The sequence below is a fragment of the Carassius auratus genome, chromosome 1 (genome assembly GCF_003368295.1).
Source record: "Carassius auratus strain Wakin chromosome 1, ASM336829v1, whole genome shotgun sequence".
Taxonomy (NCBI): Eukaryota; Metazoa; Chordata; class Actinopteri; order Cypriniformes; family Cyprinidae; genus Carassius; species Carassius auratus.
In genome coordinates this window covers 33,579,721-33,594,990 of record NC_039243.1, presented here as the reverse complement: position 1 = coordinate 33,594,990, position 15,270 = coordinate 33,579,721, and the positions used below count along the sequence as shown (strand labels likewise).

The window sequence follows — 15,270 nt, the reverse complement described above, 5'->3', positions numbered from 1 at the left end:
TTTTTAGAATCATTTAACATTTAGCCTATTAATAACATTACAGTAATTATTATCTACATTTATAATTTTAGCTATCAATTATTATCTACATCTACAAAAATGTGCTACATTTCTTCTTATTAAGTGTTCTTAAGTATGGCTTTTCTTTTGAAAATGTTGTTACAAAATGTTACAAAATGTTACAAAACAGAGTACTTCCATCTATTTTCATGTTAAATAGTTATTCATTTTTATTTAGTTGTGCATTTTTTGTGTGATTTCTTTCCTTTCATTTGATTGAGTCTTTCCATTTAGGCTCAAACACAGACATGCAGAGGAACACTTTAACACACATTAATACACGTTTCTCATCTATTTATATGTAACATTCAGATTGTGGAAAAACATTTGCCTTACTGAACTTACCGTGTTCATTTATTGCTGTTAAATGAGACTGATGTGTGACACTTAATGTGACTCAAACAGCAGCATTTAAATGGAAGAATCGTTCACAGCAAGGAGCGGAGAAGATCATGTTTCAGAAATATGTTTTTGTAATTGTAATTTCAACAAAACTGATTATTTTATGTTTTTCTGAAATATATATTTTTTAATATTCAGGCTGAATGTTTGGAAACAAACACCAGGGGGCAGCAGACCATCACTTACTGTGCATCAAGGCCCTCTGAAAAACATCAAAATTCTGTTTTGTTTGCAAATCACTATTAATAAAAAAAAGCTGTTTAAAAACAAGTATAAGCAAAAACTCTATACATACATAGTGTAAGAAGCCTTTCTCTGAATCTCTTCCCTATACTTAATAAATGTCTCCTAAAATCATGAAGAAACAGACCAGTTTTAACGTGTTCCAGTATCAAAGAATTATCTGCTGACCTGCCAGGAAAGCCCTCTGTTTTATAAAATGTTTTTTGAAAATGTTTAAAATTTATACAGTACGTTGGTGCTTGTAAATAATCGTTAAATGAACTTGTTTGTTTAAAGGTGCTGTATGTCATATATGCCGAACCAGATCTTTATTTATATTTATTTATTATTATTATTATTTATTATTTATTTTATTTATACAGATTTCAGAAAAGTATTACCCAAACAAATTGTGTAAATCTGATGGAAAACAGGTGAATTTTCAAATACATTTAAAATAAAAATAATAAATGTGTGGATACTCTGTACTAGTGGCGCCATCTAGTGGTTGTGTGTGTGTGGCGCACACTTAGCATTTCAGCAAGGGTCCAAAATAAACTCTAGCTGAGCATTAAACACAAGTGCAAATCACCATTGATGAGGATTTGAAACGGTGTTACTAGACAGCTAGTCAATAAATTTTTAGCAATGCATGGTTTAGATTATAAAATGCCATAGTCTGACAAGCTAATTTTTAGAGTGAAGCATGACACTGTGTTCTTTTATACACGAGCAGTTCATGATTTGCAGCATCTCAGAGCAACTTGATAAAAAAAATTGTTTCACATGTCATGAAATAAATTTCTACGATAGATAGATAGATAGATAGATAGATAGACATAAGCTGCCATTTATGCATAAAGCATTTCAGTCGCTGTACTTGTTTAGTAGGATTTTTTTAAGAACCGGTTAAGGCTATTTTTTAAAACCAGTCAAAAAAGTTTTAATAAGTTTGTCATTTATTTTTACTATTTATTTATTTTTGCTTATTGCAGTGTCAATTAGCACGACCGGTCAGTTGTCAGCATGTCAGGCCTGATTTTTCTAATGAACAGAATTTCCATAGGGATCGTAGGGTATGATGTAATAGTTTCAGGACTCTTTTAAGTGAGCTATCAGCACAAAACCACACCATCTTCCTGGAGCACTGACCGTGATGAAGCTGATGGTGTAGTGTGATCATATCAGGATGTAGTTCTTTAAAACAATGACCCGCTCACATTAGTAAGGTTTGCATCTGTACCGATAGGGATAGGGCCAATTTGACTATTGGTTAACTATTGTTTTGGTTCACAAATGTCAGAAGAGAAATACTTCCTGATTGACCACATTCCTGCATGGCACCCTGACTTTGTCAACACACCTAATGAAAAAAAGAGACGTCACTTTTACCAGGAGTGGTGCTTCCTCTCACACATTTACTGTGCTCTCTAAAATGCAGGTAAGACTATATATTTTCAATAATATTCTTAATATGTAATTGCAGCTAAGTGTATTATTTATCTTTTATATATGTAAATAATACAGTGATTTAAATCATAATAAACTCAAATCACAAATGCTGTTATAAGTGGGGTAGGTTATTACACTTTCTCTCTCTCTCTCTCTCTCACACACACACACACACACACACACACAGTGAGAGCAGAAACTGAACCCAGCGGGTGAGTTTGAGGACAGTTATCGGTCAGTAGACAACTACAACAAAGCTGTCTTTGGTAAAACAGTCATTGAGAGAAAGTTAAACATTTTTTGTAAATGCATGATGCTGTCGGGAGAATCAAGAATGCTATTTTTGTGTATTGAAACATGCTGGTCTTGTTCAGCAAGCTTTGGAGTTTAGTTAAAGGTTAAAATATGCTGGAAATGTGTTCAAAAGTGAAAGGGAGACACAAATGAATCCTGTGAAACCAGGAACCTGCTGTAAGAGCTGTTCGACTGGACCTGAGTGATCCATATTTCATGAAAAACTACATGTTGTCATTGAAGCTTCTAGCTCTGTCCTTTAGCTCTGCTCTTTAAAACAGGTTGATCAGGAATACACCACACTGTTTAAGAGACAGCGTCACTGCTGCCAGCTGGGATTGAGGATTTAGATGCTGAATGAAGCATTCACAGAAAGTTAAATAAAATTGTGCTTATTATGCTTTGTGTTTCGCAGACCGCTCAGAAAGAAAAAAAACAGAACACCTACATATAAGGTAAGATGGAAACACAATATCCTCACACAGTACTTCATATTAGATGTAAATCAGGACTTTCAAATCAAATTAATCGTGATTAACCGCATCCAAATATGTATATATATAAATACACAATTTTTATTTTGGATGCGATTAATCACAATTAATTGATTTGGCAGCCCAATCGTAAAAAAATAAGTGAACATAAAAAAAGATTTAAGTTTGAAAGTGGGATAAGAATAATTCGATACAATCTATAGATTATAAGGCATTTGAGAATTATATTTCCAAAGCAGTTTTAATGTCACATTTACAGAAAGCAGAAAAAAGAAATTCTGAAAATCTTCATTTATGTTACAAAGTTTGAAGTGAGCAAATCATGACATCATTTCCTTTTTTTTCTTTTTTTTTTTTTTTTGGGCGAAAAACCCTATGAGGAAACACTCACACATGGACAAATTAAGAGTACTCTAACATTCAGGCAATGCATAATAGTGTTGCTTTAATTAGCCGCGACAAATTCATGACATTTTATAACAGTGCCTCATTAAACAAATCAATGTTTTAAATCACTTTCTGAGCTTCTGACACATCACTTCAGCTATGCAGAAAACCTCCACATAGTGAGGAAGTGAATGCAAGTCTTCAGCTTGAAAGATTGAAAAGCTATTACCAATGAACACTGTCGTTTTTGGAAGAGATGCTGTTATTTGCTCTAAAATCTACTAATCTGATGAAAAAGACGCATTTGGTCTTGTGCATTACTCAGTTGTCCTGTGTTTGCTGTCTTTTTGACACTGTAGTCTCAGTATTATTGTCAGATGCATTGCATTGTGCTGTTGAACACACTTAACCTGGAATTGAGATGTAGAGTATTTAAAGCAAAGTTTTAGAGTAATGCAATAAAAGTTAACATTTATATGAAGATATTGTGGTGATTGTGGAAATGTTAGGTTTAATAGTACATGGATATATGTGTTCAAAAGTTTGGGCTCAGTATGTTTTTATACATTTTTTGAAAGAAGTATCCTACAGCATTGTTCGGTCAAAATACAGTAATATCATGAAATGTTATTAGCATAAAAAAATAGTTGTTTTCTACGTGAATATCTGTTAAAATGTAATGTATTGCTGTGATCAAAGCATCATATCTCCAGTTTTCAGTGTCACATGATCTTCAGAAATCATTCTGTCTTCTTGCTGCTCAAGTCTCAATTCTGATTATTATCAGTGTTGCTTGATATTTTTGTGGAAACCATTATACATATTTTCCAGTATCCCTTAATGAATAGCGCAGCATTTATTTGGAATATAATTATTTACTGAAACATTTTTAACAAATAGAGTCTGTGAATCGTTAATAGGAAGTGATGGGACGGATCAGGATTTGCCAAAAGCCAGACTTTGTGGATAACAACATTGTTTGAACAAACTAGATCAGTCTAAGATATTAATTAGTATCAGACATGTTTGTGTTGGATACAGCTGCCAGCGTAGACAGTATAATGCAATATAATCCATTCAAATATGTGGTTAAAATTTTGAGGCAGAAATTTCGATTAGTAATATGCATTGCTAAGAACTTCATTTGGACAACTTTAAAGATGATTTTCTCAATTTTTAGATTTTTTTTTTTTTTTTTTTGCATCCTCAGATTCCAAATTTTATCTCGGCCAAATATTATCCTATCATAACAAACTACACGTCAATGGAAAACTTATTTATTCAGCTTTCAGATGACATATAAGTCTCAATTTTGAAAAATTTACCCTAATGACTCTTTTTGTGCTGCACGGTCACAAATAGATACTGATATGTTTCCTGTAATTTGTGCTTCCCATGCTCTGTTCTCTAGGACTGTATATGTCCTGCACGCTTGTGATGTGTTAGCATGGTTTGAAGCTTGCTTTCGAGTAATTCCCTTTTCTTGTGCTTCAGCTCCCACCATCCTAAGAGCAGGTGATCAAGGAGAAGACCGAGGAGCAGGTTTACCATCTCCACAACATCTCCATCTCCATTCAACAACCTTTGCCACACAGACTGACTCACTAGAGGAGAATGTGACACATCCAGATTCCAACCAACATCCCGGCGGAGGTTAGTGCATACTGAAAAGGTTTTGATTGCGCAAACCAGAAATTATTTCACTTACGCTTCACTTATCAGGCTGCAGGCAAATCGGATGTAGTCACAGCTTTGTTTGAATACTGTTATGAATGCTTCTGGAATTTCCGTCACAGGCTTTGACGTTATCGTTGTGTGTAGGTTTGCAAATTCCAAGAATTTTCACTTCAATTTGAAAACTTTCCATGGGAATTAATGGGAATGTAAGTGAATAAACCTATAACAGGACATTTACATTTAAATCTAGTTAAAAAAAAAAAAAAAAACTTCTTGCAGCATAGTAATTTAATGCAAATTCGGTTGAATGTCTGTCCTTAATCACATGCATGGATTATTTCTAGAATCTGCAGGTCTTTTAAAGTCACACTACGGGATTTGTGCAGTCAAGGAAGTTTTGATGATATTATTAGGGTAAATAGATATATTTGATCTACGGTGTAAAAAAACAAATCAACATGCGTTTAAACAGCAGCTAGCTAGCCATTAAATCAAGCTAAATGTATGATAACTAACACCATTTCAGTTACATTTTAGATGCTTGTACGATTCCAAAATTCCCCCAGATTAACTTCTCATGGAAATTTATCCTAGTGTCACGTTAAAAGTCAATTTTATATCCGATTTGAACAGTCAGAGCATCCGGACTGAGACACATCTGTAAAAATCAAATTGAAATAGCATTTTTAAATCACCATATGTAATGAAATAAGATTTCATTGGTTTTGTTTTTATTTTTTTATTTTTTTGCTGTTTAGACTTTCAAAAATCCATCTGGATAATATCTGGATATGCCAAAAATCTGATTTTTGCTGGCAGTTTGAACAAAAAACTTTCCTGTTTAGTCTTTTACAGTTCCAGAAAACAACAACACCTCGGCCATCATTGCCTTGCAACCTAACACCACTGCAAGACGGCTGAGAAGTGTGTCCTGTAGCACCTGTGGAGACTTCTGATGCTCATTCAGGCGAGTATCTGTAGAAACTCTTAGATGTCTTCAGCTCAGAACCTCAAAGTGAACTGAGTAACAGAAGAACCAATCTAAAGAGAACCAAAGTGAGAACATGACCTCCCTTCACAACGACCGCAACATCCGGTCAAAAATACAAGCCTTTGAAAGCCAATCAAACACAGAGAACGATGAAACGTCTGTGCCTTTCCCCCGTCCTCGCAAGGTTTTCACCAAACCACCTCCACTGGCACCAAAACCTTCTGTTGCCCTCCGGCCCTCGTTCAAAAAGCCCAAAGAAGAGCAGGTTTCAGAGTTTGACAGTCACTTGTACGAAGATGTCGACACGCCTCCTATGCCAGCGCCAAAACCTCAACTTTTCAAAAAACCATCGTTATACTCAAGAGATGACTCCGACTCTCAGTCTCCCTTCAGGGCGGCCCTCATCCCTCCATCACGACCTTCACTGGTCAGAGTAAAGAATATACCGTCCCAGGATGAGGAAACAGTATCGAAAGGACCTCATCTACCCCTCAAGCCTAGCAAAGACCTGTTGAACCCCAACAATCACAACTCCACCGCACTTCTGTCTACCATTGCATCTGCAGAGAACATGCTTAGCAATGACTATATGGATGCTCCCACAAGTAAGTGCAAATATTTTTCCGTACTACAATTTAAAAATATATATTTAACAGGTATTGTTTATTAATGTATATGAATGTGTTTTCCCTCTCAGACCACTCTCCCTCTAAACCTGAGCGCCAAAGAGGATTCAACTACATGGGGTCAAACAATCTGGGAATGATCAAGAGACCCACAGTCATCAGGGTCCCCAGCAAGACTGACAAAAGTGAGTATATTACCAATAATCTGAGGAAGCTGGCCAAAATAGTCCTGAGTCCTGAGCTTAACTCAGTTGGAAGTCTTTAGGATGTGCTGGAGGCGATTTTACAGAACGCTTTGAATCATTGTAAATAATTCAATGCAACTGTTGCTGGAAATAAATGCTTTGATGATGCATGAGATTGTTGAAACCATGCCACAGTGAATGCACAATATAATCAAAGCTAAAGGCAGTCCAATGAAATATATGTGTCCCTGGAGCACAAAAGCAGTCTTAAGTCTCTGGGGGATATTTGTAGCAATAGCCAAAAAATACATTGTATGGGTCAAAATTATAGATTTTTCTTTTATGCCAAAAATCGTTAGGATATTACGTAAAGATCATGTTCCATTTTTAATTTCCTACCTTAAATATATCAAAAATAAAAAATTTGTTATTTAATTTAATTAATTAATTTGGTCAACTTTAAAGGGTATTTGATTTTTTTGCACCCTCAGATTCCAGATTTTCTAATAGTTGTATCTCGACCAAATATTGTGAGATCCTAATAAAACATATATGAATTGGAAAGCATATTTATTCAGCTTTCAGATGTTGTATACATCTCAGTTTCACAAAATTGACTCTTCAGACTGGTTTTGTGGTCTAGGGTCACATATTAGAGTGTACAACTTTTTTGGACAGGCAGTGTACAGTCAACTTCTGCCCTTTCAATGGTGTTCAGGTCACGGTTGTTCTAGAAATAAAAAGCTATACACTGCTTGTGTTGAAAGAATCATGCCAAACATACAACATGATCCTTTCCTAGACTCTGCAGTATTTGCTTAATTAAATCCAAATGGCGTCTTTTTTGGACCAGACAGTGTATTAAATGCACAATGATGGCCTGTCTACTTGTACAGTGTTTTTACAGTGTAAAACTAGAAAAGTAATGCCAGTGTAAGCAGCCAAGTCTACCACTTAAAACAACTGAGGGGTGCTGGACAGGGCGTTAATGAACGCTCAGTCGCACACGCCTGGTTTATTATTAACTGAAAGGTCAACACACAACCAATTACTCAAGAGTGACCACTAATGGACACACACCTGCAGTACATGACATGACATGCTGTCAATCTGTACCCAAAAATAAACCAAGAGAGATCACAGAGATCATAAAGCAAAATCACTTTAGTATTATCTTTTTTTTAAACTCTTACTGATCCCAGATTGAATAGTAGTGCATGTTCTGCATCGTGTAAACAGCATGATTATGATTATTGCATGGTAAGTGTATGAGTTTCTGCCTTTCAGAGTTTGAAGAGATGGCAGAAGATCCACCTTTATATGTGCAGAAGCCTGTGGGCGGCCCACCCACACCTGCTAAACCCTCTCTCAAAGTGAGTCCTTATACAATCAGATAAACAGCTGTCCGAAAATCTCAGTTTAGCTCACAAGATCAGATGCCAGACTCTTTAATCTGCTGAGATTTGTCACGTCTGAAAAATAAAAATGCACTTTTCCAGAAATGTCAAAGAGAGCAGAATGGATCAACAGGGAATTTTCTTTGTTTTCCTTTACCTCTCTTTCCTCAGCCTTGAAAAATACTCTGTACGATTTTGAGTGTGTTAACTGGTTACTTTTACGGCCACTTCAAGTCAAAGCATGCAGGAATTAAAGAGAGTCTGGCAGAGCATTATAAGTAATGTTTACAGCTAGCAAACTGAATAATAATAACAACCCTGTTTAGTACAGAAGCTATATATCCCACAATAACACGCATACACTGGACAAGTTTCACATCTGCATTTGAGAAATTGTGTTAAAATATTTCTGGCATTATATATTATAACCAAATATTGTCTTTTTTAATTTATTTATATACATTGTAAGTGCACAAATTATGTTTTTAAACAAAAATCTTCCCTGAAATGCCCCCCCCCCCCCAGGACTCCTTCAGGATCTCATCTGATTTGTCTCTTCCACCACGGTAAATGAATCATGTATTTATTACGTATCAGTTTCTCTTATTCGACTTACTAAACATGCATTCTCTTTTCAAGACTGGTTGGTTTTGAAAGCATCAGCCAGGGATGTGTGACACTGATTTTGCATAATAATTAATAATTAATAATATTTCAGACCCAGTGGAGGAAAGTTTCTCCCTGCTCGACCGCCACCCGCTAAACCCGGCCCGGGACGACCTCCTCCTCCACGGAAAAATGGCTCCGTACGTCGGCCCTCAGATTCAGGGTTTTCACAAACAGTGCCTTCAAAACAACAGCAACCTCAATGGCAGCAACAAAACCACAGAGCTTCGAAAAAAGGACCTGCCTTACCGCCGAGACCCAACCCTGGACATCGTCTTTACAACAGATACACCGTGAGATCTCATTTTAACGATTTAATGGTATCACAGAAGAACTGAACAAATTAATGCAACTCTACTACACTCTTCTTTTGGCTCACACAGCTTGAGATCCCCCACGGTGTTGCTGAGTTTGACTACAATGGCACTAACACTGGAGAGCTCTCCTTTCAGGTCAATACATTCACAGTATCCCCATAATGGGTCTTCTCAAGTTACAAATGGTTCATGCATTGGAAATTTAATGCATTTCCATCGTTAATTTACAACAGAAAAATGAAGTCCTCGTCTTACTTGAGGAATTAGACCGCAAAACTTTTGAATGCCAAGTGGGGAACGCTAAAGGGAGAGTGCAGAAAACACACATGAAGATTATCACCCCCTTAACAAATGTCCCCAGCAATTCAGCACCTCAGGTATTCAATATTATTATCGACTCAGTGTTGAATAGTTGTTTTAGTAGTAAGTACAGTAAGTATTATCTTGGGATGTCGACATGCTAACATTGCTCTCAATGTGTTTCTACAGAAAAACCATTCTTTTAGTGGCATGGTGGAAAACACTGGATCTCTGCGAGTGCAAGCCCTGTATGACTTCACTCCAGGTGAATACAGATAGACACTTGTGTTCTGTGAAAGAAAGCAAAGGTCCGTTTTCCAAGGAAAGCATCATTTAAAGGGACAGGTCTCACAAAAGTAAAAATGTGCTGTTACTTGACTCATCCTCAGGCCATCTAAGATGTAGGTGACTTTATTTCTTCAGTAGAACAGTAAAGAAGATTTTTAGCTGAAAACGTGGCTGTTGGTGAATCATAAAATGCAAGTCAGTGGCTACCGTCACTTTAAGAGTCATGGAAAAGCTCTTCAAGGAACACAAAATTAATAGCCGTGGCTCCTGACGATATTTTGAGATCTTATGAAGCGAAAAAAATCAGAAACTGAACATTATTACCTGTAATCCTGAGCCTCGGTGTCATGATAGATCCAAGTGCAGTTTTATTCAACACAAACATGAACTTAATACAAACTAAACAAATGCTTGGTTTGACATGACGTGGAATAAACATGAACTTAAGCACTGACATAAACACACCAACAGTGGTTACATGAACTGACTCAATTAACTAGTTATATATAACTATATATAGTGTATCTCCTTTTCAATCGGTGTCAGAGGCGGTTGTGTAGCTGCTCCTGTAATGATCATATGTTGTCCTGTGTTTGTGTCTCAGAGAAGCCTGGAGAGCTGGTGTTAAATGCCGGTGATGTGGTGTCTAATGTAGAACAGCTGGACAGTGAGTGGTACATGGGAACATGCAGAAACATCACTGGGATCTTCCCCATTAACTACGTGAAGACTCTGGTAAATATTGCATGGGGAATTTTCCACAGATACTGTAGACAATGTCTCATGACTAATTTTAAAGAGTTTGTTTTGAGTTGTGTGTGTGTGTGAGAACTATTACATAAATGTGACCCTGGAGCACAAAAGCTGTCTTAATTCTCTGGGGTATATTTGTAGCAATATCCAAAAATACATTGTATGAGTCAAAATTGTTGAATTTTATATTATGCCAAAAATCATTAGGATATTAAGTAAAGATCATGTTCCATGAAAATATGTTGGTTTTACTTTCCTATCATAAATATATGTAAAAAATGTAATTTTTGATTAGTAATATGCATTGCTAATAACTTCAGTTGAACAACTTTAAAGATGATTTTCTCAGAATTTCTCTCCCTCAAATTCCAATAGATGCATCTCAGACAAATATTGTCTTATTATAACAAACCACACATCAATGGAAAGCTTATTTATTCAGCTTTCATGCAGTTTTCACATTTACAGTATATAATAAAATATTGGTATTTTGTCCTTATAATTGTGATTATTGCCTGTCACTTCAGTGACCTTCTCAACAAACAATCCTATAACTGTTATGCAATTATCTGTTCAGCTGTTAAAGTGGTCCTGTTATGTTTTTTGTATCCCACATTTGCATGCAACCCTTTTTAATGGAAGTAATAAAACTAAAAAACAAACCATACTGTAACTTTCTAGTTCTTACTCAGTGATGTGCTATTTAGGCTAAACCTGTTACTCATTCTGATGCAATTTGCTCACATTATACATTGTTAAATTGCTTCAAAAAAAAAAAAATTTAAACAAGAAAACGCCAAAATCACACAAATTGCATTCTTTTATTATTTCTAATAATGTCTTAAATTATGGTAACAGGGTTGCAGTGGCGGCTCCAAACAATTTTGATTGGGGGGGCAATGGGGGGTCCTGGTCTTTTCAAGGGGGGTCTCATGAAAACCAACAAAAAATACAGTGGACATGGCTAATAACTGCATATTACTGCTACTAAACAACAAAACACCTTTGCAATGTAAACAAATGACAGGCTACAGTTGTTATTCATATCCTTCACACTGCACTTTCATGTCAGGTATATTATGCATTTTTATTGACATTGATATTTTTACATTTATTTCCAGAGAGATATTGAGTTTACAGGCTAAAGTGGTCTTGCTGTTGTAAACACTGTTGCTATTGTAGAAAAAATATTTGCATCACATTTAAAATATAATTATATTTTAATTCATTTCTGAATTGTTTTTATTTTTATAATGATAATTCAGAGAATGAGAAAATCTGAATAAGCCTTACCAGTGTTGTGATAATTATTTTTACGTGTTAAAAATAAATAAGTACTGTAATATAATAAAAGTTTAGTCAAATAACATAAAAAAGACCAGACCCCTCGATGCCTGTGAAACTTTTCTCCCTCAAACAGCACGCTAGTGCTACAGGCTACACACAGCAATATAAACAACATATCTGCATGTTCTCACATCACATTGTTCTTGTAAAATAATAATAAGTAAATAAACATCAAAATCACTTCGCTGAGAATGAAACACCACTTACCAGCTGCCACGATGTTGAAAATATCCTCTAGCAATTAAAAAAATGCGTGTGCAGCGTGAGGAATCTTCCCGGTTGGATGGGGTCATTGTCAGGTGAAAGGTCATCATATTGGTCATTTTATTTACGGCTAAATTATTTTTAATAAATTGTACTAATATTATGATTGGGCGTGGGCAGGCATTCACAAAAGTTTATGTTATTACAAAAAAAAATTAGAGGAAATTTTGCTTTGACAAAAGGGCACTTAAGGGGCAAAGGAGCAGGTGCTCAAGTGAACCGGTTCTTTCGGACAATTCGATCAAATAAACCAGTTGAAAAAAAAAATGGTTCACCGGTTCTTTTGCGCTCGATTTAATGCCGTCATTGGCGATGATCGCCCTTCATTCAAGCCTTTGGTTTACCCGCGCTTATAACATTAGCACAGAATCAGTTCAGAATCAATCACCAAAAGAATCAGTTCGGTTCAGATGCGCTCTGTGTCAGTCTGCTTCAGGCTGAATCACACATGCGCAGTATCATCAGCTCCTCGGTTCTCGAATCGGACGCGTTCGACAGAAACGGTTCTCGGTTCAGTGTACGAATAAATGTCGAAATAATTATTTATTATTGTTCTGCGTAGTTTGAAGAGAAACATTTTTGGATCTTTATCCCGCATATATATATTTTTTAATCAGGAAGAGGGTGGGGGGTCAAATGGGGGGTCAAGGCATTTTTTGGCAGGGTCTTGAGACCCCCCAGGACCCCCCCTGGCGCCGCCGGTGCAGGGTTGCCATAGCTCGGAAGGTCAAGCATGTATGTTCAGTGCTGATGAAACTGATAAATAACTACCATCACTAATAAACTTTCTTTCTTTGTTTTTTTTTTTAATAAGAAGCCTGTTACATCCACACCAGCATCCAGCAATGAATGGCAAACCAAACCATCTCCTGAGCCTGTCAGGTACGTCGCCCTCACACGATTCGATTGTGAAAGCTCAAACACAAATTAATATAACTTAAAATCTGATCTACTGCAATGACTAGACTCATTTTTGAAATGCCTGTGTTTTCTTCAGAGGCCCAAGGTGTGTCGGGAGGTTTGACTTTGAAGGAGAGCAGAGCGATGAGCTCTCGTTCTCTGAAGGTGATGTGATTCGGCTTAAAGAGTATGTGGGAGACGAGTGGGCTTGTGGGGAACTGAACGGCCAAGTTGGTATTTTCCCTCTTAACTTTGTGGAAGTGCTTGAGGATCTCCCTCCAGCCCCGGTGCAGAAATCTGCTCCGAATAAGATTGCACTGCCTGGTAAGAGCTCAAAACAATCCATCTATGAATTATTCACATTTTATTTAAGGTTAAAAAATGTTTCGATCCTATGGATTTTTTTCCATTATATATATATATTAGTCAGAATTAGAATATATAAAGGTCATAGCAAAAAAGTTAAAGTTATTTGCAAAGAATGCAATGCTTAGAAAAAAAGTGGAATAATGTTTATTAGGGTGCTTCTTGGTACTCTCTCTTACAAAATGTCCAGCAGCAGATCTGGAGAATTCTGTCATTTTCTAATCCTTGCATATGTTTGCTTACATAATATCTTTAATCTGGGTTCTGATTCATTTTTTAGGAATGGCCGGTTCATCTAACACTCGAATGTCTTACAAAGCCAGTAAGGTATCCATCTCCATCTCCCCATCTGTTACATTGAATCTTTCCTGTATGAACAGCGCTTAAAGTTGGCATGAAATAAAAAAAATCACAATATTTGTTTTCGAAATGCATTTTATAGATCGTTTCGTGGACAATACATTCCTGCATATAAAAATGGAAAAAAATGTCTGTAAAAGTAAATGCTTAACACTTAAGAGTGCAATGCTCTGCAATGCACTTTTTGAATTATTTATTACTCTTTATTCTGTGAAACACAAAAGGTTTAAAAAAAAGACTATAGATACTGGTCTTCTGTGAACGGTGACCAAAAAGTTAATTTTTGGGTATGCTATCCCTTTGAACAAACACTTACACGTCCAACTATTTACGTTGCATTTCTTTATGATATGATGCATTAAATCAAGAAATAAGTCAAGACAGATTTATTTGAAATGCACTTAAAAAAAAAAGTGTTTTAAAGCACCTCGATGTTATTTGTTTAAAATGTCTTCCTTATAGTAACATTTTACAGGTTAGAGTAAATATAGTTTACATTTTGTGACAATACAAGCTATCAAGCAGTTATTACAGTATATAATGCTCTCTTTTAGCAATCTGTATGAATGCAGATAAAGTTACATTTAGTGATGCAATAAAAAATCTGGTCTCTCTGGATAAAGTTGCACATAATACATCCAACATACAGAGCCTTTTACATTTTGTAACAGTATAAAAATATATAAAATGTAAAAAAGATCCAAGCTTTTATTGTTTGTCTACAGGCTGAATGTAAGAGTGAAGAGTGGGCCGTGGCGCTGTATGACTTCACAGCAGAGACAGAGGACGATCTGGATTTCCAGCAGGGAGACAGGATCCTGGTCACTGCTCACATAGACGATGAATGGTGGAGCGGACGGATAAATGGCAGAGAAGGCTTCTTTCCCAAAGCCTTTGTTGAGGTTGTTCCAGGTGGGCTTATAGAGTGACTGCAGGACAGCCCTCTAGTGGACAGGAGCAGGAAATACACTTTTCAGAACTTTGCATGCTGTTTAAATAATAAGCTTTTTAATATTTCTCTTTTTGTTCTCTGTGCAGGAGGGAGAAATTGGTAAGAGGCAACCTCAAAGGCAGTGTTTTTCTTCTCTCGTTTTCATATCCGCTTTGTTTGTCTAATATATATTTATTGTTAATATACCAAATCCACGGTCTGCTAAAAATCTATTCATGAACTGCTATGGGAGTTACTTCTTTTTAGTGTCTCATATGTGTTTACACTCTAAATCTGTAAAAATATGCTACATTTTGCACTTCATTGCATTGTGTTTTAGGGTTAATGAATAAAAAATAATGGATAATGTCCCTGTAAAAAGCTGCCAGTATTTATTGTTATATTACAGATTTATTTCTTACAGCTTACTTTTCTGTATACAGCATTACTGATTTTATATACAGGGGAAATTTATACAGATTTAAGTATATTTAAACACAATGGACAAACGTCCAATACCATATTCTACCAAATGGATATATGTTTAAGGGGGGGGGGGGGGGGGGGACACTTGTCATTAGTGTCTGAGGT

The 15,270-nt window shown here is 36.1% G+C and overlaps 1 protein-coding gene across 2 annotated transcripts; it reads left to right on the top strand.

Moving 5' to 3' along the window:
* Positions 1-2,755: 2,755 nt before the first annotated feature.
* Positions 2,756-14,918, top strand: LOC113108381 (SH3 domain-containing protein 19-like). Of its 2 annotated transcripts, none has more exons than XM_026271489.1 (16): positions 2,756-2,885; positions 4,806-4,964; positions 5,834-6,584; positions 6,677-6,790; positions 8,078-8,163; positions 8,713-8,753; positions 8,906-9,146; positions 9,237-9,305; positions 9,404-9,547; positions 9,660-9,735; positions 10,363-10,493; positions 12,940-13,004; positions 13,120-13,346; positions 13,669-13,715; positions 14,474-14,660; positions 14,787-14,918. In XM_026271489.1, exons 3-16 carry the CDS (start codon positions 6,053-6,055, stop codon positions 14,801-14,803), a joined length of 1,977 nt encoding a protein of 658 aa, XP_026127274.1. In that variant the 5' UTR covers positions 2,756-2,885; positions 4,806-4,964; positions 5,834-6,052; the 3' UTR covers positions 14,804-14,918. The 2 variants fall into 2 exon arrangements, with proteins under 2 accessions (XP_026127274.1, XP_026127266.1); XM_026271481.1 differs by having other exon boundaries at positions 2,757-2,885; positions 12,937-13,004.
* The last annotated feature ends 352 nt before the right edge of the window (positions 14,919-15,270 follow it).

Excerpts from the sequence above, each read along its gene's own strand:
- LOC113108381 (XM_026271481.1), top strand. The coding sequence starts at position 6,053 with ATGACCTCCCTTCACAACGACCGCAACATCCGGTCAAAAATACAAGCC. Across the intron at positions 6,585-6,676 it reads CTATATGGATGCTCCCACAA|ACCACTCTCCCTCTAAACCT; the intron begins GTAAGTGCAAAT and ends TTTCCCTCTCAG. Across the intron at positions 8,754-8,905 it reads GATTTGTCTCTTCCACCACG|ACCCAGTGGAGGAAAGTTTC; the intron begins GTAAATGAATCA and ends ATAATATTTCAG.